The 22,168-nt window shown below is 49.4% G+C and overlaps 6 protein-coding genes across 6 annotated transcripts; 4 read left to right on the plus strand and 2 right to left on the minus strand.

Annotated features, from left to right (window-relative positions):
- Nucleotides 1-2,573: 2,573 nt before the first annotated feature.
- On the plus strand, nt 2,574-5,504 carry PSV08DRAFT_175952 (peptidase S8/S53 domain-containing protein; the record flags this gene model as incomplete). The annotated part of the gene is made up of 5 exons (XM_014217259.1): nt 2,574-2,687; nt 2,774-3,088; nt 3,293-3,427; nt 3,478-3,549; nt 3,603-5,504. 5 exons carry the CDS (start codon nt 2,574-2,576, stop codon nt 5,502-5,504), a joined length of 2,538 nt encoding a protein of 845 aa, XP_014072734.1.
- Nucleotides 5,505-6,252: 748 nt separating this feature from the next.
- On the plus strand, nt 6,253-8,895 carry PSV08DRAFT_408608 (uncharacterized protein; the record flags this gene model as incomplete). The annotated part of the gene is made up of 5 exons (XM_014217265.2): nt 6,253-6,329; nt 6,359-6,725; nt 6,775-7,504; nt 7,567-8,005; nt 8,062-8,895. 5 exons carry the CDS (start codon nt 6,253-6,255, stop codon nt 8,819-8,821), a joined length of 2,373 nt encoding a protein of 790 aa, XP_014072740.2. The 3' UTR covers nt 8,822-8,895.
- Nucleotides 8,896-10,467: 1,572 nt separating this feature from the next.
- PSV08DRAFT_387599 (uncharacterized protein) lies at nt 10,468-13,224 on the minus strand (the record flags this gene model as incomplete). The annotated part of the gene is made up of 1 exon (XM_014217269.2): nt 10,468-13,224. One exon carries the CDS (start codon nt 13,222-13,224, stop codon nt 10,474-10,476), a length of 2,751 nt encoding a protein of 916 aa, XP_014072744.1. The 3' UTR covers nt 10,468-10,473.
- A 2,099-nt stretch (nt 13,225-15,323) lies between these two features.
- PSV08DRAFT_199037 (uncharacterized protein) lies at nt 15,324-16,806 on the plus strand (the record flags this gene model as incomplete). Its single annotated transcript, XM_014217270.2, has 4 exons — nt 15,324-15,341; nt 15,394-15,948; nt 15,996-16,315; nt 16,370-16,806. 4 exons carry the CDS (start codon nt 15,324-15,326, stop codon nt 16,761-16,763), a joined length of 1,287 nt encoding a protein of 428 aa, XP_014072745.1. The 3' UTR covers nt 16,764-16,806.
- A 458-nt stretch (nt 16,807-17,264) lies between these two features.
- PSV08DRAFT_349683 (uncharacterized protein) lies at nt 17,265-18,799 on the minus strand (the record flags this gene model as incomplete). The annotated part of the gene is made up of 9 exons (XM_014217260.1): nt 17,265-17,357; nt 17,420-17,568; nt 17,670-17,763; nt 17,828-17,855; nt 17,912-18,047; nt 18,115-18,227; nt 18,325-18,538; nt 18,649-18,678; nt 18,742-18,799. 9 exons carry the CDS (start codon nt 18,797-18,799, stop codon nt 17,265-17,267), a joined length of 915 nt encoding a protein of 304 aa, XP_014072735.1.
- A 1,267-nt stretch (nt 18,800-20,066) lies between these two features.
- Nucleotides 20,067-21,918, plus strand: PSV08DRAFT_175913 (major facilitator superfamily domain-containing protein; the record flags this gene model as incomplete). The annotated part of the gene is made up of 3 exons (XM_014217261.2): nt 20,067-20,705; nt 20,773-21,822; nt 21,877-21,918. 3 exons carry the CDS (start codon nt 20,067-20,069, stop codon nt 21,916-21,918), a joined length of 1,731 nt encoding a protein of 576 aa, XP_014072736.2.
- Nucleotides 21,919-22,168: the final 250 nt, after the last annotated feature.

The raw sequence follows: 22,168 nt of genomic DNA on the forward strand, positions 1-22,168 counted from the left end.
TAGCTAGGCTATCCTACTATTTCTTATCTTTACTAGTAAGCACCACCTATCTACCTAGTATGAGGAGGCAGAAGTCCCGCGCGACTAGGTGATCGTAGTTAACAATAATAGCTAGACGAATAATAAGCTAGGCGTTATATAGATAAAGCACTTCAACGCTTATATAAAGACTCGCGTTATTAGTACACGTCGTCTACTTATTCTTAATAGCCACGAGAGCTACTAGTCTCTTTAGTTCTAAGAGTTCTACTAGAAGAACAATATATACACTCTCTATATACCGCCTTACTCGTCTTACCTACTCTAGCCTCTTAACGTTAGCTACTTCTCGCTATTAAAGCGCGCGTACAGTCGCGAGGTAGAGAGCCTAATCTACTATTATATTAACTACATTACTAAGCTTAAGTTTCTACTAACGTTTAAGATAGCCTTTAATCAATCCTTTACGCTAGCTAATATCTACTTAGCTTTTTAAGGCGCAGGCCTTATCTCTCTCTAGCTAGACGCTATTCTATTAAAGCTTAACGTATAGCTACGTACGCTTAGTTCTCTAGCTGCTCTTATAGAGGCCCTCTAGTAAGCTTATACACTAAGTAACGTACGTGAGCTAGAGGCTTAATTAACATTAATAAGCGACCGCGTTTGAAAGCACTAGAGCTTATTACTAGCTTTAATTATTACGGCGATTAATTATATAGCTTAAAAAGGGGGCTAAGGTAATAATACTCTCGGCTGAGCTAATGCGCGATCGAATTGCTAGCCTTAAGAGAGCTAATATAGCAGTATTAGAGCGTAGAAAATGTAAGAAAAAGCGGATACAGAAGTGTAGAGTCCTTACAAAGGGAGCTAGCGAGGATCTACTCGCTTAGCGTAAGGCTGATTAGCAGATTGCTTATGAAGAGCGTTAAGGAGGAGAGCGATTAGGTGTTAGCCGTTAGGCTCTGGCGCGCTATAGTAGGTGTAGAGAGACTGGTTATAATGCACGTACATGTAAGAAAGATACTTTAGATAGTACTTAATCTACTGTCTTAATACATAATAGAATATTTAATTCATGGTGGAGCTACGCGCTTGTAGAGGTGTATAAGTTTGGTGGGGTGCGGCGCTCGCCCGTGTGCGGCGCTCGCCCGTGGAACACGTTATAATTGTTGTTCTTCCCGTTTTGCTCCTTCTCTCTCCTTTTGTCTATCTGATATTACCTCCTTCACACCCAGTTACTTGGCCAGAACATCTTGGCAAAGCCTGACTCGTTTTAGCTGCTACATCTCGTGTACAAAGTTTGTCGCGAGAGATTCTGACGTGATATTTATTTTATCGGGCTCGCTAAATCAAGATAACCTTATTCTTATCCTCACTACGAACGGTAAGACCGTTGTTAGCCTTGTCTTATAGGTAATTTAAAAGAACTCGACTTTGTTTTTGAGTGAAACAGGGCGGAGAACAAATATGGTAGAAGTAAGACCAGCGCTTCAAGACTTTTCTCTTCCTCTTCTCACTCTTTCGCGGCTGAAACGATCCGGAGATCATTATTTCCGGGGACCCTGGTTGGTAGGCCTCTGATTACGGCTGGGCGGATTACAGAACTTGATTCAGCTGATCAATTGCAAGGGCTACGTCTTGATGATATCTTATGCACCCTGACCCTAAGCGAAACTACAAGCTGCCCTCTTATAGATTGTTGGAAGAGATTTTTGTACGTTGATACATCAAGTTTGGCTGCTGTTCCTTCTTATGATTATCTGTTGTTCATATGGACATTACACATATACCTTTACAAAATGCGTTGTTGTTCCTCTTTTTACGCTAGGAGTTACAGTCATGCGTCCAGGAGATCAACATCGGGAATTTCCTCTTGGAGATGCGCGGCACGCAGACTGACTTTCGCTATCGGACCTAACAAGGCATGCAACAATTGCGAACAGTAAGCAGCATGTTGTTACCATTAGTTATCGTGCTACATGTTTGGACGCTGATATGATGATTACGCTCTTCTTCAGGTCATTGGTTACAGAAAGATATCACCCTATTCTTCATAATGACGATTCTAAGTAGTATAGCTCTTACTCTCTACCCCAGTCTGTATCGCCCCCTTGCTAGCGGACCCACATAAACCAATTTTGCCATATATCACACAGTATGATCCAACACATCAGTGCTAGCGCTTACATGTAGTCGTATATCTGGGGCCCCTTTTTCAATTCAAGCAGGCCAAGCCTACCTCAACAACTTCAGTTTCCTTAATGCATAGTGTTGATGCAAATCTTCTCCCCAAAATCAATGTTTCAAGGCCCGGGAAGATATAAGATATATACAATATGGCACATGCTACATCAGCACTATGTCCCCAGGAGATCACCTACAAATTTCCGTCTTATTGCCGTGAAGGATCGTTCAATATAACCCGGTAGAGTTTTTTCAAGGGATTTATTTGATCGAGTACATATGTCCCCAGTTGCCCTTACTTCACAGGCCACATGGTTTTGAACTACTAACGCTCTTTTGTTCTACACGCCTTTGGTGTGTGCCCGCTCATTCTTATCTAATTTCTTACTTGTTTTCTCATAGTGTTCATCATGGGTTGGAAATCATACCTTTTACCACTGCTGCTGGGCACTGTTGCTGGATTACAACAGCAACAAGTTGTGCCAGGTTCTTTTATTATTGAATACCAAGATTCCAGCGTCGGGGTAATGCTCAATCAGAAAAATGAATGAATCATGCTAAATGTTCCCAGCTACTTTCATCCGTGCTCCAGAAACTTGACGTTGTCAAGGTGCTTGACTTGGACTACGATCTGTTCAAGGGCGCTACTGTCAGGTTCAACAACGATAAATCCTCTGATGAACACATGTCTACTTTGCTTTCGCATTCAGCCATCAAGAACGTCTGGCGCAACACGATTTATTCTTTGCATAACCCAGAGATCGGAAGCGTTGGATCACCTGAGTTAGCAGACTCATCCCGACTCGTGGCCAGAAACTTCCAAGGCAATCAGACATACTCGCCCCACGTTATGACCCAAGTCGACAAGTTACACGCAAAGGGCATCACTGGTAAAGGAGTTCAAATCGCAGTTGTTGACACTGGAGTAAGTGCTATAGTTAGAGCCAGCAGTATGAGCAGGCTCTTTCAACTGAAGAGGCCCAGCCCCGCCGTACAAGTGTTTCCAATGTCTCAAAGATCATCTTAACCTCGTGCCTCGGCCAGGCTGGCGTTGATCCCTTGCCAATGGATCGGGATGCTCAAGACTCTACTGTACGTGCTCAATATACAACTACTAACTTTAACCTAGATTGACTATTCCCACCCAGCCCTCGGTAAATGCCTTGGACCCGATTGCTTAGTTATCGGCGGTTATGATTTTGTCGGTGATGCGTATAACGGCACTAACACCCCTGCTCCCGATGACGATCCAATGGATTGTTTTGTATATGCCCTTTCCTCGAGAGCTGCGTTCATAGGCTGAACTTCAATTAGGGACATGGTACACACGTGGCTGGTATCATCGCCGCCCAAGAAAATAAATATGGTTTCATAGGGGCTGCACCTGTAAGGGCTTCTCAATGGACTATGAGACAAGTCTTCTAATGGATCTATCTTAGGGCGTCAAACTAGCAGCATACCGGGTCTTCGGTTGCGAAGGTTCCACTACTGATGACATTCTCTCAGCTGCCTTCCTGCGCGCACAGCAAGATGGAGCTAATATCATTACTGCTTCTCTTGGAGAAAGTAGCGGATGGAGCGAGACTTTGCTTGAAGTAATTGCCTCCCGAATCGTTGCCAAGGGGGTCATTATTACCGCCGCCGCTGGGAACGACGGTGACCAAGGATTGTTTTACGCAAGTTCCCCGGCTGGAGCAAAGGGTGTTGCTGCTATTGCTTCTTATGAGAATACTTTGTCGCCTGTATTGTTGACGCAGTCCTCTTATTCGATTTCGAACGACACAAAGCAGGGCCTTCAATGGGCTGTAGGCGACCCAGGCAATTGGACAGGTGCCGGTGTGATACCGCTCTGGACTCCATCATTCAGCCCCAATAAGACTACGGATGGTTGCGGACCTTTTGCTGATAACACGACGGACCTTTCTGGAAAAGTTGTTCTTCTCCCTTACGATGGGTGTATTGGCCAAAATGCGTATTCCGCTATTGGTCTCGGGGCCCATTACATCATGCTTTCAGCAAAACCGGGTACTAACTTACTAAACCCCAGTTTTGGGCCATATCCAGGCTTCCTAGGTGTGGGTACAGTCTCTTCCACGGTAGGCGCCAAGTGGTTCGCGGCTCTGGCCGCCGGATCGGTTGTCACTTTAGATCTCACCGATTTCGCCACTAGCCCAGTCACGCTTGAACAGCCACCTAATGACATACTTGGCGGACTTCTAAGCTCCTATACTTCTTGGGGACCTTCTTTTGAAAGCGAGCTAACGCCTTCATTTGGTGCCCCAGGTGGGTTAATCCTATCAACGTGGCCTGTTGCCTTGGGTTCTTACGCCGTTTTGTCTGGTACCTCCATGGCCTGCCCACTTGTTGCTGGTATCTACGCCCTTCTATCAAACGTACGGAACACCTTCGACCCAGTTGAGCTTCAAAATTTACTTGCTAGTACAGCTAAGCCTGTTCCATCCAATGGAAGCTCTTTAATTGCGCCTCCCGCGCAACAAGGAGCTGGACTGGTTCAAGCTTATGATGCAGCCTATGCAACCACAGTATTAAGCCGCCCGAGTCTTGCTTTTAACGATACCATTCGCTTAACGAGTAAAACCTTTACTATTTCTAATACTGAGGATAAGGAAGTCACCTATGAGCTAGACGTTATGAACGCCGCTACTGCTTACACGTTCAATGATAGTATCAGGCCAGCTACGTCCCCCAAGCTCGACAACTCCTTCGCAAAAGTGGACCTAAGCGACTATCACGTTACTATCCCTGCAGGTGGAAAAGCTACAGTCTCTGTTAAGGTTACACCTCCGGCAGTTTCTATCTCTCAACTCCCAGTGTACGGAGGGTACATCCGGATTAACGGTACAAACGGCGAGAAGCTATCTATCCCTTACCAAGGCATTGCGGGGGACCTTAGTGCTGTAACTGTTATGAACGGAACGTACCTATCAAACGCCAATAGTGGTCCCGACTATCCGCCCTTCAATAATACCAACTCGACTTTCATGTTCCCACAGGTGGATATCGCAGATATCAATCTCATCACCGATGACCTTCCAGTTGCTGCTGTTGACTTTGTTTTTGGATCCCCGCTACTTAACATTCAAATCGTGTCAACCAGCAAACAGCAAGTCAATCTTGGTCACGCCGTGGACTCACCGTTCAATTACACTAGCCGTGATTTTTTTCCCTACACGTGGAACGGCCAGCTTGATGATAAATCATTTGTACCAGCAGGTACCTACAAGTTCCGTGTTTCAGCGCTGCATATCTTTGGTGATCCAGACCAACCACAGGATTATGACGTTGCTGAGACGTCTTCCTTCAAGATTGCCTACAGGTAGATGTGGGTAGAGTACAGGCAAGTAGGGGTGGTACTTTATACATGGGGCCGAACTACATCGATATGTCCTCGTCTGCACTGATGCAGGCGAGTCTACAACTATTTCGCACAATTTTCTGGCGATTTTTTGCTCTAACATTTCACTTTTTACTTTCTATTCTGTGCATTGTTTTAAGAACAATGTTTTCTTCTATTCTCAAGAAACTGGATTTTAACTGATTGCTTTCGCGCGTATTTTGACCGTTGCAGATATAGGACATGTTCAGATGAAATGCTGGGAGTGGCTTAAATGTATGGCTTAGGGTTCTATACTAGGTTCATCAAGTCAATCATGTACAGCCTTCAGGATGATCGGATAGGATGTTGAGGGTGGTTGAAAAATGTGACCTATCGTTGTTGCACGATTCGCTGCGGTGGACGCCTTCTGACACTGCCAATGATGACTTTACCCAATCAGCCACTGAGGGGCTTGGTGGCGATATTCTACCTAGGCAAGGCGTACTCAACCCTCCAGATTTGACACCCTCGCACACGACTGGCTGTGCAACTTCGAAGCATGACGCAGATCATGCTGGGTATCGGCCCCCACTGGTGGCCTGATTCACAAGTAGCCCAGCTTGACTTGACAAACTTTCGCTTTAGTATTACCTACCCCAGACATCCCGACCATAGTCAGACGTCCATCAATGAACTTGGTCTTGCTCTGCGTCACAAAGTGGTAATGTACGAATCGCTACGTCGCGCAACTGATGGTGGTAGAGATTCTAATGAAATCGAGCTACTCCAGCCTCATGGGCATCGGTAAGGCTTTGAATGTTGCCTCACAGTCTCAGCGCTCTCTAAACAATAATTCAGACAAGGGTCTTCGAGTATCCGAAGCAGCGATGACTATACTATTGACAGTCAACGCAGCCCATCTCTCATAGAGTTACTCCATTCTGCGAAGACCACCGACCAATCAGATGATAGCGACAATCTCCTTCAAAAACACAGCGGTCATCGCGAAAAGTTGCCTGAAAAGAAATTTCTTCTCTCCGGATGGCGTACCGGCGCACTCATCTCATTGATCGGAGCCGTCGTTGTCTTCGTCTTCAACCTCGGCATCACCATCTGGGTTTGGGCAAATCCTAGTTTTCAGGCCAATGGTGCTATCGGCACAATGTATCGCGGAAACTGTACGGTTGTCCGAAACCTGAATGTCAGGATACACCTGCTTGTCAATGTAAGCTATCTGTTCGCATCTGAGACTATCTTGCTTACGATGCAGCAAGGTTCTCAGTACCATGCTACTGTGCGGTAGCAACTACGTTATGCAAGTCCTCGCAGCCCCGAACAGAGAAGACGTCGATCGCGCCCACGCTCAGCGTCGTTGGCTGCATATTGGTGTCCCGAATTTCCGCAATTTGCGGTATATCCGGCGAGAACGCGTCATCATCTACATGTTTCTATTCCTATCATCGGTACCATTGCATCTCCTGTTCAACTCGGTCGTTTTCACACAGCTCCAGGCAAATGAATATTCTGTTGTCCCTACTATGGAAGACTGGATTCAAGGGGGAGAGTATAATCTTGAAAATTTCGACGATTTAGCGCTCGAGAGTAGTTTGCAGAACAAAATCTGGATAAGAGAGTTCGAACAGTATCGCGTCCAGCTTGACGATACAGTGAAACTGAGCAATGGGACTACTGTACCCAAGTACCAGAACATGACTGCAGCGGAGTGCTTCAGCAAGTACGGTAATCACTACGTTTCAGACGTTGGTAATGTCTACCTGGTCCAAGCACAGCCAACAGTATGGAAAAACCCCGGAAAATCGGAACTCCGCCGATTAGAAGGGGGAGGGTTTGAATGGGCACAAATCACAAACGATTCATCGATCCTTGACGACCGGAATGGCACGTACCACCGAGTGGACTTCAATGCTACCCTCCCCTTTCCAAGCTCACCGCGCAGATACCCATCTAATTTATGGCGGTGTCAGTCGCACACATCAACTGGATGTAAGCGATACCACATGCGTATATGAATCCAAGAATAATGCTAATGAAACTGTATTGTTTAGGTGATCCGGATGACGAAAGCGAGATCCCACGAGATAGGTCGCAATGGAAGCCGTACGGAAGCGATCTATCATACTGTCTAGTTGAACAGGTCGAAGAGTTCTGCGAGCTACAATTCAGCTTCGCGATTGCGATTCTGGTAATCATATCCAACCTGGTCAAAGCCACTTGCATGGCCATTGCCCTCTGGAAATGTGGAGGCCATGGCGCATTCGTAACCATTGGGGATGCCATTGCCAGTTTTCTTGACAACCCGGATCCCTCGACGAGCGGACGCTGTCTGCAAACCCGGCGTCATGTTGAGTTGTGGTGGGATTGGAACGAATGGGCCATGGGCAACTCAGATATTGCAATGAAAAGAGATCGCAGAAGGTTCAGGTCAAGAAGACGTAAATGGGCAATGGCGCCTAGCGAAAGGAGATGGGTTGCTACGTACTGGTCGTAAGTCTACTCTTCGCCCTCTTGAAACAAACAAACTTATTTCAGTCCCTCTACAGTTACAGCGTCTTGTTCATAGCGGGCATTCCCCTAACAGTGCTAGCATTGAAAAACATGCCCCGGGACCCGAAAAAATTGTGGGAAACTGGATTTGGCACCATACAGGGCAACAACCTACTCAACTTTGACACATCGCTCATGGGCGGCGTGCTCCTCGCCAATACGCCCCAAGCGCTCCTTTCTTACATGTATCTCGCTTTCAACGCGCTCTACACAACCATGTTCATCTCGTCGGAATGGGCGAGTTACAGTGTTCAGCGCAAGCCCTTGCGCGTCACATCGCCTGTGGGCCAGCAGCGCCATACATACTGGCTCGGCGTGCCGTACCGCTACGCAATACCAGTGACGCTGGTGTCTGGACTCTTCCACTGGCTCGCCTCGCAAAGTCTGTTCAAGGTACAGATTTCCGTTACTGACATGTTCACACGACAGGTCAAGGATCATATCTCGACATGTGGATACTCGCCCGTTCCTATCATGCTGACAATGGCGGTTGCGACTGTTGTTGGGGGATCTGGCATTGCTATCAGTAGGATAAGTTTCCCATCAGGCATGCCTCTGGCGGCTAGCAACTCGGCGGCGATCAGTGCTGCGTGCCATCCGCCAAAGGAAGATAGCGATGCCAGTGTCCTGCCTGTGCAATGGGGCGCGGTTAGTCATGAAAATGACGGGGAATTTACTCGAGATGAGAATGTCGGGCATTGCTGTTTTACGAGTTTTCCAGTTGAGCCTCCGATCGAGGGGCATTTGTATCAATAGAGGATCACTTCCACCTTGGCCTAGAACAAACATCAAGATCCGAATAAAATCAAATATCTGAGGTAAGAAGCACATCAGTCTACCCATTCCACATCTCCCACTCTACCCCTCCCTCTGCACAAACCACATCTCCGTCGGCGCCCCCCACCCCTTCAACCCCTCGATTGCCCCCTTAAACTCATTCATAGTAACCAGTTCCTCAAAACACCCCATCCCCTCCCACCCCCTCACCACAAAAAACCCCACCACCTTGCCCCCCTCACCACCCTCGTGCTCTTCCTCTTCAACCCCCCACCCAAACGCCACACCCCCGTTCCCCCTCGCAACCGCTAAGCATTTCTCGTCGAAAACCCGGAATTCGCGCTCGATGCCCGTGCGGAAGTCGGGCGTGGCGCGCGCAGCTGGAAAGGAAACTTTGACGAATTCGAGCAGGGGCGAGGCCATTGCGCCTTGGGAGCTGAATATCGGGACGCCGTGGGAGAAGGCGATGTGGGTTGTTTTTGGGGGTTGGCTGAGAGTGGAGAGCATGTTGGGTAGGTAGGGGGTGTTTGTGAGCGAGGAGGTGGCGGAGTGGATGTCAGGGTGTTCGGAGGTTAGTTGAAGGGTGTTTGGGGCTTGGAGGTGGGTGCCGAGGGAGTAGTTTGGTGGTGTCTTTGTGTTTTTGAGGGCGAGGAGGGCATCTTGGGGGGTGGGGAATGCGAGGGTGAAGGTGAGGAGTTGGGATTGTGGCAGTGGGTGAAATGGGTTTTGTCTTGTTTTTGTCGGGAGGAGTTGATGTCACATCTCTGCGTTGGTTTTATATACAAATTCTGGGGTTTTTTATGATATTCTCGAAAGTCATAGTGATGAATTCGGGGTTTGTGGGCAGCGAGCTTGGTAATCGACATTATTCAGCTCCATAGCCAAGAGTATGAAGACATGACACAGATGATAGCTGCGTATTTCTCTGTCTTTACATCGTCGAGAAACTCTGATAATGCAGTTGATTCGCATAAGCAGCTTTGTATACTTACGTCCTCAGATCCAGCCACGTTATGCTATGCGCGTTTTCCTACAAGAAACTATACATGGTCATCGCTTCACACTAACATGACAAACGGCAAGCGGCTGCTCATCCCCATACAACAATGACCCGCTGCAAGCGACATTGCGGAGCGTTCCCACATGTGACACGTCGCATGAGCACATCTCGTACATTCCCATCCCGCTGTTGCATAAGTTCGTGGTGGAGACACGGGAATTCTCAACATAGGCAGAATGCGTTTGCGCGAAAGCCGCGGGATTTGCTAACCCGAATTCGGAAATGCATCCTTTCAAGCCAAATGCCAAGACATGCCTGGTGATGTCATCATCAGAGTGGCAAAAGCGCAGGCTTGGAGCGACAGAAAAGTGCGGTGAGCAAAAGGCTTTGTGCAGAAAAGATGCATGCATAGTGCGTAGTTGAGAAATGTGTGTTGAATCATATCATCTAGTTCTATTCTTCATTCATTGCGTTGTTGTAGGTTGACAACAAGGAAAGCAACTCCAAACTCCATGTAAATGCTTGACTCGCTTGCTTTTTAAACAAAAATGGTAGAGTGAGTCTCTACATACTATGGCCAATGTAGATAAATCTACGCCTTAAAGAAACTCTTCCAATCAACTCAACTCCTCTAGAAACTGAATAGACCCGACCTCCTCTTGCCAAGCGGATACACAATGAGCGCGGCAAGGAAAAGGCCAACGGTGATACCAATGGCAATTTGCACGACCGAGAAACCAACGTCAAGTGCGATAGAATTGATAGAACTGCCCGTGCCAACATCGGCACCGCTGATTGTCGTTGCGTTTCCAGTACTGTTGCGCACGATTTGATCCGCCGATATAAGACCAGATACTAGCGATCCTTGAACACTGAGACCAGAGGGGACTTGAACAAAAATGGCTGGCAACATGGCAGCAGCAGCCAACCCGTAGCCAATCTTGCGAGTGTGAGGCGTGAACTCGCTAATGGAGCTGGCTCTTGAAGTGTGACCACTGCTGGTGTGTGTAGGGTCGTAAGCCGAACGCTCAACCTTGTGTGTGCGAAGCGGTCCGTGACTCTTCCTGAGGTACATCTTGCGAAACTTGACAAAGTGAGGCCGCATCTTGATCTCCCATGTATCAAGACACCAGTTCTCGATATGACGACCAAAGCGAGCATGCACATTGGCCGCAATACCGATAGCAAGAGCGCCTAGGGTGTTGCTAACTTGCGCGTTGTTCTTGAAGTACTTGGAGCTCTGGAAGTTGACAATCCATCCAATAAACGCAATGATGGTCATGGAAGGCATCTGCTTGTACTTGGCTTGGTTGACAATCTGAAGGCAAATCGCGAATGCAGGAACAAAAAGATAGTAGAAGTTTGTAGACATGGGGTCGTGGCATGTCGTGCGCGAGGTTGCGTTCTTGTCCATCATTCCATACAAGACTGTGCCAATGGTGATGCCAAATCCCAAGAAGAGGGAGTAGATGATTGCGTATACCATACGAACTGAGCCAGCGACAATGTGCTTACTCTGCAACTCGAGCGAGGCACAGAGAACCATGAAGCCAGGTAGGATAAGAGCGATACTGGACTGCGCCATGGCACTGAAGCAAAAGATCTCCTTGCCATCGTGTCGGATAGACCCAAGGGCTCGCGCCGCGAAACTGGTAATGACTGATGCGCCGATTTCGAAGACGTTGCTGATGAGGTCATTGCCTGGGGCGACAACGAGTTGCAACCATCCAATTATGCAACCAAGCAGAAAGCAAAAGGGAAGATCGATGAACCGAGCCTGGAAGGCAAATGGACCGACGGTAGCAGATGCCAATCCATACAGCAGTACCCTAAGCAACTTGTTGAACTTGGGCTTGCGATTTATGATAGCATCAAGACGCGGTGTAGCTTCTTCAACATTGATGCGGTCGTGAACGACATCTTTATAGATTTCATGCACATCGCGAAGCTTGCCAAGGTCGACACCCTGACTGGTACGAACGAGTTTGACTTCACTGGTATGGACAGAGGAGTCATCGAAGGCGATGATCATGCAGCCAGGCATGTACAAGAACTGTGCCTCAATCTCCAAGACACGAGCAGACATGCTCAAGTATTCTTCCAGACGATGTGTGGGCGCACCATACATCATGAGCGCCTTGCAAAGCTTGCGGAGATAATTCTGGCGCGCCAAGGTGCCAGCGAGATGGATCTTGATCCTGATCTCTTCTTCCTTTCTCCTATTCCTCTTGAACGGCAATATGGAATCGTCCGATTTGGACCGCTTTCCCATGCCAGGGCGGGTCTTCTTATATTGTTCATCCAACTCCTGGCCGAGCTCTTTCTGCGCAGGGGTAGCAAAGCTGTGGGTTGATGCCCCAACCAACTGAGAGACGGACGCAACTGATTGATTGTGATGATGGTTTCGGAACCAAGAGCGACCTCCACGTGGAGTTGAGTATCCGGAGACGGGCGGTGAAGGATTCGGGGAGTTGGCTGCAGTCGAAGCACCGCTGAATGTGCCGGTACTGAGACTTCTGTGAAGTGTGTTTTTGCGAGCCGGAGGGGCTGCTGCGCTACTCGACATCTTCATCAAGGTACCAAGCACCCCTGTGCGGTATTTGGCAGGTCGATTCACACGCTCATCCTCAATTTCCAACGCATCTGGTGTAACCTGGCCGGATTGAAGTGGAGTTTTGACGTTGTGGTAGAGGTCTTCTGGGATCAGTGGAGGTTGGTTGTTGGCTTCTCGAATGGTATGTTGTCGAAGGATCATGGAAGCGCGCTTCATGAAGCGAGGATCATCTTCCTCATCATCCGTTGTTTCCCCCACTGACTCATGCCGCTGTGACATGCTCTGGAGCTCAACCGGTGGTGAGGCGAGCTCGTTGGAGTTACGTCGTGATGCAGGAGCAGAGTATGTACCGACCGACTTGGATAGTCTTGCTGCACGGCGTTGAGCTGCAAGGCCAGACCGCTCTTTGAGGTCTTGCCCTATCGAGGACTGCCTTGATGGGACATTATCCTCAAAAGGATTGGGCTGGTCATTGAGGTAGAACTCTGGTGGAGGTGTTCGAGGACCAGGTTTCCGTATAGCTGGACGAGGTTTCTGTACATCCTTTGATGTAACGGGTTCCTGGATGACTTCTTCAGGGAGGTTTTCGTTTCCAAGGGCTAGTCGTAGCGAAGCCCGGATCTTTTGGAGGTCGTCATGTGATACATCTGAGCGTTCGAGGGGCGTGTTGTGCCCCGCAGAGCCAGTGTCTTCGGGCGATTGGACTGAGCGACTAGCAGAGGGTTCTGAGCTCCAGCCTACACGCTTCCTACCAGGTGTGGCAGACATTTGTTCTTCTGCTTCGGGGTGGTTCTGGCGAGAGGAGCTAGCATCGTGAAAGGGGTTCATGGTGTTTTGTATGGTTTGGGCACTGCTGTGAGACTAGTTGGGCACTTCAGGACGGACCACTCGACTCGCAGTAATCTGTAACGCGCCGAGTTCCGTTATTAGGCGCTGATAACGTTGCACCTGTCGATTTGTGCGCATAAGATATATTTTCGGCGATTCTCAGAAGCCAGTCTGTGGTCCAGAACCGTTCACGCACTTAGCGGTGGATCTCCAATGAATAGTGCGTGGTTCCAACTGATGTGCGGGTATCAGTGGGTAACTTAGCAGGCAAGTACAGACGTTTGCACTTGGAATACTAGGGATATGCTCGGTAATGATCAATGAGAAAAATGAATGCAGGACTGGGATATCATGACAATGTGACTGGCAAAGTACCCCTTCAGAGGTGTGTGGGATTGATAAGAGCCGCTAGCGCGGGGGCGTGCTGCAAGCATACGAACGTCAAGCCGACAAGTTAGAAACTTCTCAAGTTGTGTAGTGGCGGACAGACCCATTTTTTCTTGTCGAAACACAGTGGCCAGAATGTTCGGTGTTGGGCTCAGCAACATGACAAAAGCTGGGTGGAGCCAGCGCTACAGGGGACCTTGCACTTCGGGAGCAGTAGCACCAAGATGTTGACAGGCACCAAAACTGTACAATAAGCAAAGGCCAGGATCCCTGAGTACTGCAGCGGGAGCGGCCAGCACTGGCGTCGGATTTATTTTAGGGGAAACCGACGCGAGGTCCGGAAATGACGATGACAGTGTCGGCGAAAAAGAGTACTCAGAGTATGTTCTTGGCGGATTTGCCGAGTGAAAAGTAATCTAGTAGATCATTCAAAGACAATTTACTATGGGCATTGCGAAAAGGAATAACTGTGCCCAGCATAGGATTGCTCAATGTTTGATAAACCCCTCTTGACTGACGACACCGGACGGAGCGCAGATACCGCAATGTCCAGGATTTTCATGCACGCATTCCAAGGGTGGTAGCAAAAAAGTGGACTCGATGTGCCAAAGCTTGGGAAAGGTCTAATGAGGAAAACCGAGATAAGGAGAGAGTGGGTATAACTGGGTCTGCCTAAGCCTGGCTGTGCACTTCCGCCCAATGGCTACAAATCTAGGGGCAGCGCGGGAGTGGGCTTTAAAGCGCCGTCAGAGAACATCAGTGGAGCGGTGGTGCCGTGTCATCAGTCGAGAACATGCGGAACCGCACTGCTGTTTTATTCTGAGTCCGGAGCGGCAACAGCCAGAAGAGCAGGAATGTGTTGAGAGCGGATGGAGAACTCTGCACGATTAGTTCTTTGGCGCCGAGCTGTTAATGGTGGCGTCGGAGGGTGGCGAACAAGAGGCTGAAAACCCTAGAAGGGCCGGTAAAGCTTAATTGTGCGAGGCGGCGCCGGGAGCCCCTGCGTATCCCAACCATTTCGACACACGCGAGAAGATCTGAGCGGATGTTTCGGGTTCGCTCCGATGATGATAATCATCACATGCTGAAGAGGACGATACGACTTGTCAAGGAGGCGTGATAAGACGAGCGGTGATGATGTTGGCTTGGTGACGGTGCGGCCGCTGGCTGCTGGGACTCTGGGTCAATCTCCACTGTGGTTGCGGCTGTTGACGTCGCATCAGTCTTACGCGTTGGCGCTATCTTTCGTCAACGCATTTGTCACATGTTCTTGGAATAGCAACGACAATCCAAGACCATCAGCGGTTGGGCGCGTTCCCAAGTCATAGCAGCGAACAATGACGCGCGGTTTTGCGACGACAAGGCCTGTGCTTGTGTTATGTAAGGCAAGTCATGTGACCATCGTACGTCATGTCCGATCCTGCCTCTTGACTCCACCGAGGCCCACTCGCCGGCCTGCCCTGACTCAAGAGATCACGTGGCTTTGGGCAACCCGGCTGCATGATGCACCGCTGCCGAATGTCCGTGTGTGGGGCCCTGTTCAGATCTTCCCCGCACCGCGATACGACTGGGACATCGAGGAGAAAGTCATGGAGAGGGCTGGGGCGCGGGGAATTGCTTGCCCCACCATGAGGGACGTGTAATTGAAAAATGCACGTTTTCTAACATGTGCTCCTGCAGCTCTTGCAGCAGCCAGTTATCAAGTAACCACCATGCCGAAGCTTAACCACGTATGTTTTGCCGACCCTCTGCGCTCTTTGTGTTTAGTAATGACTAGTGCAGGTCGTTATTGTGGGCGCCGGCCCTTCTGGTCTTTTACTAGGTATACTACTAGCGAAAAACCTCGGCATCAAGGTTACCATCCTCGATGCTGACACCCAGATCAATGGAAATCCCCGGGCCGCTCATTACGCTCCCTCTGCGGTATACGACTTCCATCGTGCCGGCATCATTGACGATGTCCGTGCGAGAGGATTCACGCCCAAAGGTGTATGTTGGCGTGAGCCGGACGGGACCTTTCTAGGCGGTATGGGCCGTGAACCAGAAGATTCAAAATATGCCATGGTCGTTTTGCCACTAGATAAGCTTGGTCCCCTACTCGTGCAGCATTTCGAAAGCTATCCCAACACCAAGATTCTATGGGGCCATAAGCTCGTAGGCGTGGAGCAGGATGATAAGAGCGCGACAGCAGTGGTAGAGACGACTGAGGGAGAAAAAAAGAAGATCTCTGGTGACTACCTTGTTGGTGCGGACGGTGCCTCAAGTGGTGTGCGCACTGCGCTGTTTGGGAAAGAATACCCAGGAGAGACACTGCCAGCGCAGATTATTGCTACCAATGTACGTCTACTACCGATATACGGAGAGACATGTCACTGAGTTCCCAGGTCTACCTTCCCTTTGACGAGCGTCATGGCTGGTGGGACTCAAATTTCGTGGTTCACCCGACTGATTGGTACATGGCCGCCAAAATCACACCAGATGGCCTTTGGCGAGTTACATACGGTGACTTGGAGGGCCTTTCAAAAGACGAATTGGTCAAGCGCCAGCCCGCCCGGTTTGAGCAGATTCTGATTGGACATCCAAAGCCCAATGAGTACAAGCTCATTAGCATGAGCCCGTACAAGCTCCAGCAAAGATGTGCTCCCAGCTTCCGAGTTGGCAGAATCCTGTTAGTCGCCGACGCAGCGCATCTCTGCAACCCCTTGTAAGTTTGCCCAACTACTATCTTAGAGAAAAGTCATTAATCAATTCTCCTCAGCGGCGGCCTGGGCCTGACCGGTGGCTTCGCCGACGTCGGCTCTCTCTACGACTGCTTCACCGGGATCCACCTGGATGAGCTCGACGAATCCATCCTTGACCTCTACTCCGAAATCCGCATCAAGTTATGGCGCGAAATGATTGATCCCATGTCACGCGAAAACTTCCACCGCCTCTGGGACCCTGCGTACGAAGAGAAGCGAAAGGAGTTCTGGAAGATGTGCGAAAAGGTTGCCGACGATCCCGTCTGGGGCAAGAGTGTTGCGGAGAGTATCCACAACATTCGACATGACTTTACGCAGTACTTTAAGAGCAAACAGAAGAGCCAAGGAAAGGGCATGGATGAGATGAAAGCGAGTAACGGGGTGTTGGCTGAGAATAGCGCTGCTGCGTGATGTACTATAGGCGAATAGTAGTATTATTGAACAAACGTTCTTTCATTTCTCAGGTACTCTAATTGATTACATCATAGACTGCTTCGTGTGTGATTGTTCGTGTGAAATGCACGACATCTTTTGTATAGTTCCCCACACATCAAAGCTCAAGGACATTTACCCCGACATTCTCACGTGACCCACCCGCCCCACATGTCTCACACTTTCTGTAATGGCAATGTGGGAATGATACAAAGCGGCAAAAGCACCGTTGTTTTGAACAAAGATTTCACCCGGAACGTCCGAAGAGGCTCTAGGATGTTCACTTAATCTTATTAACGCCATATCCTAAGCGAATCTGCATGATCCCCATTTCTCACCTCATCCCTTCTTACCATTCCACAAACCAAGTCCAATAGAGAAATTAAAAAAAAAACCATTGCATTAACTCCCAAAAAACCCAAGACATCTATTTCCCCGACCCAAAAGAACCGCCTCGCAAGACAACCCATTAAGCCCACCCTAAATATTTCCAGCAACACTCTGCAAGATACCCCCGTCAACAACGAGATTCATGCCCCAGATATAATCATTCGTAGCGAGTGTAAGAAGACCCTATCATCCAAACCAGTCAGCAAAGATCAATACAAGCCAACTTGGATGTAAGTAAAACGTACACTAGCCAAGTCCTCAGCCTTGCCCATGCGGCCAGGAGGCACACGCGCCCCGACATTCCGCATTTCCTGCTGGAACGCCGCATCGTCCTGTGCGGTGCTTTCGTTTTTGTCGTCGGAGCCGCCGGTGGTCATTTCCGAGGGGAACCAGCCTGGTTACACACTCATGGTTAGATGTTTGTTTTGTTTACTCAGAAAGCATGCATAGGATTGGGGGAAAGGGGGGGGGGGGCGCGGTGAGTGAATGTATTACCTGGTGCGATGCCGTTGACGCGGATCTTGATGTTTTCGTGGCTAAAGTCAAAGGCGAGTTGGCGGGTCATGTGGACGGCTGCGGCTTTGCTGACCTGGGTGTGGGGGTTAGCGCCTGAAGAAGGGGTGTAGAGAAGTAGCTAGTGAGTTGGGACTTACGTTGTAGGCTAGTTGCGAGGCTTCGGACCTTGGAACGTTTAGCATTGATTTTTGGTAATGGAGGAATGCGAGGTGAGAACTTACATCCTAAGTTGGCCGCTGTTGGAGGTAGTGTTGATTACACTGCCCATTTTACCGGTAGGGCTAGAGATGGACTTTGCTAGTAGAGGTAGAAAAGCTGCTGTCACAAAGTAGACGGAGGTAGCATTGACGAGGAATGCTAAGGTAAGATGCTTAGTATCGTGGAGCTCATGTTTAGTCCTACTAGGATTATTGCGATAGCATACCTTTTTGCCAGAGATCAATAGACTGGTCAAACATGGAGCTACCAAACTTCTCAGGTCCGTCCTCAGGCCCTGCCTCGGGCTTTGTAGTCCACACACCAGCATTGTTCACGAGCCTATTTGTAGCATTAGCCTGTTTCTGGGAGCGATCGACTCATGAGTAGCTGGACTGCTCTTCTGAGTATGCGTCAAGTGGGTGAATGACGGTCTTACAGATTGATATAGCCGTGAGCTTCTTCGATGTGTTGGACAGCATGCTTGATGCTATCCTTGTTGGTTACATCCATGACAAGGGGAACAATTTGACCCCCAGCAGCGCCAACCTCGTCTGTAGATCCGTGGATGCTGGCACTTTTTTCCAAGACTTCTTGACGTCTTCCGGTGATGTAAACTTTCGCTCCGTTGGTGGCCAAGGCTTTTGCGTACACTTGTCACATAAGTTAGTAGGCAAATGACTCCGATTCATTGGAGGGCGCTGCGCTGTGCAGGTGAAGCCTCGCCGAAAGGGTAGCAGCGCTTTATGTGAGGTGGCCGTACTCAGTCCAATTCCAGTGCCTCCACCAGTTACTGGTTACGCATATCAGTTAGGAGGAGGATTCTTCAGCCATATCCGGCGCTTCTGCCACTCACCAACCACAACCCACTTCTTGACGGAAAGCAAAGAGGAGGCTACTAGTGAGGGTGCCATTTTTTTGCGATTAGGGAAGCGGATCCTGAGATGCCTTGGAGAAATGAAATAAAAGAGAATATTCTATGAAATGATTCTTAACGATAGGCAGCTTGGAAGTATGCGATGATCTTGATTATCCGTTGTCATGAAGACGCTGGTAGAGCTATGCTCGCTAAATATAAGTAATGGCGACATGCCGCACTGTATCGCAGTCATCTTGTAGCAGGCATCATCCGCTTCTCGGTGCAAAGGGACTATGTTTCCTGAAGGCGGAGACCAAAACAGACCGAAGAGAGAAAGCACGCTCGGAGGCCGATGAGGCTGGCTTCTCTCGGGGCCGCATGTAAAGCGAGAAGGCCAAGATGCCGTTTCCTGCAGGGCTTTCATAGAGCGCGAGCGGGGCCATACAGTTTGGGAGAAGGGTAGTACAATGTTGTGGTTTGGGTATAGATGGTCAGCCAGCTGCATGATTAGCGTGTCAGGAGATTGAAAGCGTAGAGGCCTTGGCCTGTAAGAGGGGGACGGTGTAGCCAATCAGGTACCTGCCGAGTGGCCAGACAGTCACGTGATGGTGTCAAGCGAAAGGGTCAGCCAGCTGCATTAGCGTGGCAGGGGTGTTGTCTCATGGCATCTCGTCGTCGGACGTTGCTGAATAATGAGTGGATGCTCTTGAACGCCCATTAGAGAACTGCATCGACGCATACGATCGAGCAATTCACTCTCGGGCCCGCGCTGGACTTCTCTTGGCTGCCTAATCCCCAAGTCTGTGCCGCACCGGTTCCTGAGCTGGAATCTTCTAGCCAAGGCTGTTGTGCTCACGCTGTTGGCTGACATTTCTTGATTGCTTTTCATCTTCTTACTATGTATACTGTTTTCGAGGCAATCCCCCTTTATTTCTGGCAATGGTCACCCAGCTGCATATCTTGGCACTCACTCGTCGTGCTACCTCAATCATGTTATTTCACAAACATCAACTGGGCCGTGCCTGTTCGTTTCACACCCAACATACAAAAGCCATTCCCTTCCCAGCTACAGCATTAAAACTTCATTTCAACGTCCCAAAACTCTACAATATTTTGTGTCATCAACCCTCTTCCAATTCTACCAACTGTGCAACTTACCGACACTCCACCCCTCATACGGGACAAACACCCAAGTAGCAAGCACGACAAACGACTTCACTTACAAGCCTGTTTGTGTAGCGGCGGGCAGTAGCCGCCTCTAATAACACATCCGCAAAGACACTGCACTCAAACAAGGGAAAGACATCAACTCATTTTTGACCATGTCGGCATCATCGGAAAAATACGCTTCCTCCTCTAGTCCCGATACATCGCCTTCGCCAAAACGTTCGCTTGACAACGGCGCTCAAATGAACGACACACAACCAAGACGCTCTCAGAGCCCAGTCCTTGATGAGAAGCCGCCAGAGACGACCGAGCCAACAGGGGACGGAGGACCAGAGTATGAGCGTAAGATCCATGGCATCAAGTGGGTCATGACCGTCGCAGCTGTTCTGTCCTGCGTCTTCCTCTTCGCTCTCGACACCACCGTCGTGGCAGACATACAGCCCAACGTCATTGCATCGCTAGGAGAATTTGAAAAGTATCCATGGCTTGCCACGGCCTACGCCCTTCCAGCCACTGCATTTGCCCTCATTCAGTCCAAGATGTACGGGGCTTTCGACATCAAATGGCTCTACTTTGGCTATGTCGTCTGCTTCGAGGTCGGCAGTGCCATTTCTGCGGCTTCTCCAACCATGAACTCTCTCATCGTTGGGCGCATGATTGCTGGCATTGGCGGCTGCGGTATCTACGTTGGCTCCTTGACCTTCTTCAGTGTTGTGACTACGCCCAAGGAGCGTCCTCTCTACATTTCTCTCATCTCTCCAACTTGGGGAATTGGAACCGCCCTGGGCCCGATTGTAAGTATTTACCTCCACTTTGCCTGCTATGTATCGCATGTGCACGACTGACTTTACATGTGCAAAGGTCGGCGGAGGATTTGCCGAAAGTAGCCTCGGATGGCGATGGGGCTTCTACATCAACCTCTTGATTTTCGCACTGGCTGGACCTGTCCTAGTCTTCATCTTGCCTTCCATCGATTTCGCAAAGGGCCAGTCCGCCAAGCAGAGGCTAGACCAGGTTGACTGGCTTGGGTTGCTTGTATGGACAGGCTGGTGCGTTTCCTTCTTCATGGCCGTCACGTATGGCGGTACCCTTTTCGAATGGGACTCTTACAGCATGATCATCCTTTGGGTTTTTGTCGGCGTTCTCGCAATCGCCTTCTATCTGACCCACAGGTTCCACCCCTTCATCGACGTGGAAAACCGACTCTACCCTAGCCACCTACTGCGAAATTTCAAGCTGGGAATTCTGCAGTTCGCCACTTTCGCTGCCGCCGCAGCTGTGTACATCCCCATCTACTACATCCCGCTCTTCTTCCAGTTTGCCAAAGGCGAGTCTCCCGTGGACGCTGCTGTCAAACTCCTTCCTTTCGTCTTCATGGTTTCCTTCATGGCCATCATGAACGGTTTCTTCATGTCCAAATGGGGCTACTACATGCCTTGGTTCCTCGTTGGCTCGCTTCTGGCCGTTGTTGGAGGTGCACTCATGTACACGGTCGACGTTGGCACAAGCGTCTCGGCAATCTATGGATACAGCGTCGTGTTAGGTATTGGCGGAGGTTGCTACATGATCGCCGCCTTTGGTTGCATCTCGGACGTTGTTGAGCCCAAGGACGTTTTCAACGCCATCGGTGTCATCAGCCTCATGCAGTGTATTGGAATTACCCTCTTCCCCGCTCTCAGCGGCAACGTATTCCAGAATGTGGGCCGCCAGGTCATCCTTCCGTACCTGCCATCCGACTTCACTGGCAACCCACGTGCCATTCTTGCCGGCTCGAGCAGCCCAGAGTGGAAGAGTTTCTCCCCAGATGTGCAATTTCGCCTTGCGAACGTCATCAACGATGCAATGAGCAACGTTTACATTATGACCATTATTGCCAGTGGTATCACAGCTCTTCTCTCGCCATTCCTTGGTGTAAGTACTCTCCGTGGATATTGAATCGAGCACAGTTTGCTGACATATCTCTAGTTCCGCAAAGTGGGTGGTGGTCAAGTCGCAGCCATGGCTTGAGACGACTAAAGAGGATGCATTGGCAGTCAAATCTGGGCGACGAGGCCCACATGAGAATGGAATTGAGCCGGTTGGTGGGCGAAAAGGCATAGTTTCACTTTTTTCCGCTTGATTTGAACAATCGTTTGATGTTTTCTACATGTGAACTTAGCGTTTTGTATGGGGTTTCCACAGCCTTTCAATTCGATAATTACTGCCGCTTACGGCATATGGTTAGTCAGAGATGTGAGAAAAAGGATTCAGTTGAGAG

The sequence above is a fragment of the Bipolaris maydis genome (genome assembly GCF_028858645.1).
Source record: "Bipolaris maydis strain C4 unplaced genomic scaffold PSV08scaffold_4, whole genome shotgun sequence".
In the NCBI taxonomy this organism is placed as follows: Eukaryota; Fungi; Ascomycota; class Dothideomycetes; order Pleosporales; family Pleosporaceae; genus Bipolaris; species Bipolaris maydis.